The sequence below is a fragment of the Poecilia reticulata genome, linkage group LG10, assembly GCF_000633615.1.
Source record: "Poecilia reticulata strain Guanapo linkage group LG10, Guppy_female_1.0+MT, whole genome shotgun sequence".
NCBI lineage: Eukaryota > Metazoa > Chordata > Actinopteri > Cyprinodontiformes > Poeciliidae > Poecilia > Poecilia reticulata.
Window position 1 is genome coordinate 32,689,650 of NC_024340.1, and position 2,830 is coordinate 32,692,479.

At 47.8% G+C, this 2,830-nt stretch overlaps 1 protein-coding gene across 2 annotated transcripts in view; it reads right to left on the reverse strand.

Moving 5' to 3' along the window:
• Positions 1 to 290: 290 nt before the first annotated feature.
• The window catches only part of LOC103471770 (transcription factor COE3-like), a 119,146-nt gene continuing 116,606 nt past the window's right edge, over positions 291 to 2,830 (reverse strand). For both annotated transcript variants that reach the window (XM_017307218.1, XM_008420951.2), the window contains one exon: positions 291 to 1,039. In XM_017307218.1, coding sequence (XP_017162707.1) covers positions 1,008 to 1,039 — 32 coding nt within the window. In that variant the 3' untranslated portion in view covers positions 291 to 1,007. The remainder of the gene's footprint in view (positions 1,040 to 2,830) is intronic.

Here is a 2,830-nt window from a genome sequence, read left to right on the forward strand (position 1 = left end):
CCTGATGTAGGAATGTCCTGGAATGTCCTGGAATGTCCTGGAGTATTGTGTGACATTATGAGGTTAGCATAAAGGTTTGTCGTGGCAGAGCGGCTTGTGGCTCATCGTTCTCTTTAGTGCTCCAACCATGACAGTGCATTTAGAAGTAAGCAAGAATATAGATTTCACAATAAAACACCGACGAGGAAAAGCAGCAAAAACACAAAATCGTTTACAAAAAGTTAAATATCGGAAAAAAACTTTTTATACAAAAGTGATGAAAGTTTTACTTCCTGCTTTCTGAGGTCGATTCCCACCTGATTTTGTTTTTTTTGTTTTTTTGTTTTGTTTTTTACAAAAACAGGATTTTATTTTTTGTTTTTACAGACTAAAAGATTTCCAGGTTTCTAGATCAAATTGCTCAGAAAAACATGGAAAAGAATCACAACCTGGAGGAACAGAACCGGGTCAGACCCGGAACTGGACACAAACCGAACCGGACCGCAGAAAGAAACGTGAACAGGAAACAGGAAGCTGAACTCTGCAGCTTCCTGTTTCCTGCCTGAGGAAACAAACATGGCGGACGGCACGGGACCAGAAGGAAAACACTCCGCTGGACCGGAATGTTCTGGTCCGGCTCGGATTCAAACAAACCAAACAGAATGAACTGGACTAGGTCCAACTGGATCCACTGGGAGCAGGACGGGTTCTGGAGAACCTCAAGAGTCCAACAGAACCAACTGTGGAGCTGCAAACATCTGGAGGAGCAGCAGAAGATCCAGATGTTCATCAGCAGAGGAACAAACCAGGAGCAGCATGTGACCCGCTGGACCTGAACCAGAACCGGAACCGCTTCCTGGTACGAGGAAACCCAAACGTCCAATCTGTGGAGGAGGAAATGTTCTGTTCTGCATTTTCTTCAGAACCAAAGCTGCCGTTGGACCCACCCAGTTCCAGAGGAGCAGAACCAGCAGGGTCCGTCCGGGAAGTCCTGCTGCTGGCGGTTCTGGTTCTGGTTCAGAGGCTCCTCACATGGGGGGCACGATGAGGCCGGCCATGGCTGAAACACACAGACAGCGACCTGTCAAAAACATGCTAACATGCTAACGGCTACAAATATTTCATGTTTCTGGAATATTTAGAAATTAGAAAAAATCGAATCCTATCAATGAATTTGATCAGTTTATTATTTTAATTATTTATGTAATTTTATCCCTAAAGAATAATTATTCTTTATTAACACTAAACCTTCATTCACTTAAAATTGACACTGAAAAATAACTCAATGCAAGCGATTTATTTTGGTGAACTGTTCAGTTCGTCCTCTGAGTTTCATCAGAAATCATCTGAATCAAACGGAGCAGCCAGAAAACAACCAGAGATAATCAGAGTTAATGTTTCTTAAAGATTTTTGCTTTTGTTCCTGAATTAAAATGAGAAACTTGATGCCAAATTAAATATATTTTTGTGTAAATGTTCCATGGTGGCTCCATGTGGCCCCATGGTGGCTCCATGTGACCCCAATGGTGGCCCCTTGTGGCTCCATGTGGCTCCATGTGGCCCCATGGTGGCTCCATGTGGCCCCATGTGGCCATATGGTGGCTCCATGGGACCCCATGGTGGCTCCATGTGACCCCATGGTGGCTCCATGGTGGCCCCATGGTGGCTCCATGTGACCCCATGGTGGCCCCATGTGACCCCATGGTGGCTCCATGGGACCCCATGGTGGCTCCATGTGGCTCNGGAGGAGGAGGAGGAGGAGGAGGAGGAGGAGGAGGAAGAGGATGCTAGGTGTTCTGGCTCCTGGCTGCAGCAGCAGGTTTCTCTTGTCCAGCTGAAAGCTGCTGGGAAGTGAAGCTGATTCTCGACTGTTTGCATTGAATCGTTTCCTGTTGGCAGATGAACGTTGCCTAAAACAATCTGAGGAGATTCCTGGCAGCCCGGCTGCTCTTCTGTCACATTATTCCCGGGAACGTTTCCAGGACAACTCCCAGCTCCAGAGGAAAATGGTTTTAAAAGACTCTTGGCTCGGAGCAGCGGAGCCATCAAACAAGTGGAGGAGCTGCAGTGAAGCTGTCAGAGCCAGCAGCTGATGGATGGACGCACGTAAAGAACTGCAGAAGAAGACGGAGCCGGGAATGTGTGTGAAACGATTCCTGAGGGAATGGCGGCATGAAGACATGAACATCACCTGATGATGTTCCTAAACAGCTCCAGATTTCCCCCGCAAGATTCCAGCATGCTGACATTGAAGAGCTACTTTCTCCATCATATTTTATCTGCATGTCCTGATTTTCCCTGGAGTTTCAGAATAAATGAAGCTGAATCCGTAGTTACGGCTGAAGCTGCCAGCTTCCCTCTGAACATTCCTGCAGCTTCAGCTCACCATGTTTCCTCCAGCAGATCCGACTGGATCAAGTTGTGTTTGCTGATGAGCGGCGGCTCCTCCGGGAGTGGCAGCGTTGCCTCCGGCTCTGGACGCTCCATCCTGGACTCCGGAGCGGCCGAACCTGCAGGCTGGGAAGCAGCCAATAAAACCTTTCATTGCATTTCCTCAATCTGCAAGATGGCCGCAGCGTTTCCTGTGGAGACCAATAAGACTGACGCAGTCTTTGCTCTGATAAACACCCTGGCGCCCGCTGACCCCCTGATCCCCTGACCCTCTGACCCTCTGACCCCTGTACCTTAAGCGGCTGCTCTGTTTTCCTCAAATTGGGATTTATAAAGGAAAGGTGTGCAGCCAAGTGCGCGCTCGGCTTCATATGCAGATTTTCTCAATTTGTTCAGATGGAAGTTTTAGTGTGAAAACAGCGCAGTGTTTTATAGATGAGGCTTCACATGTTTGATGGAG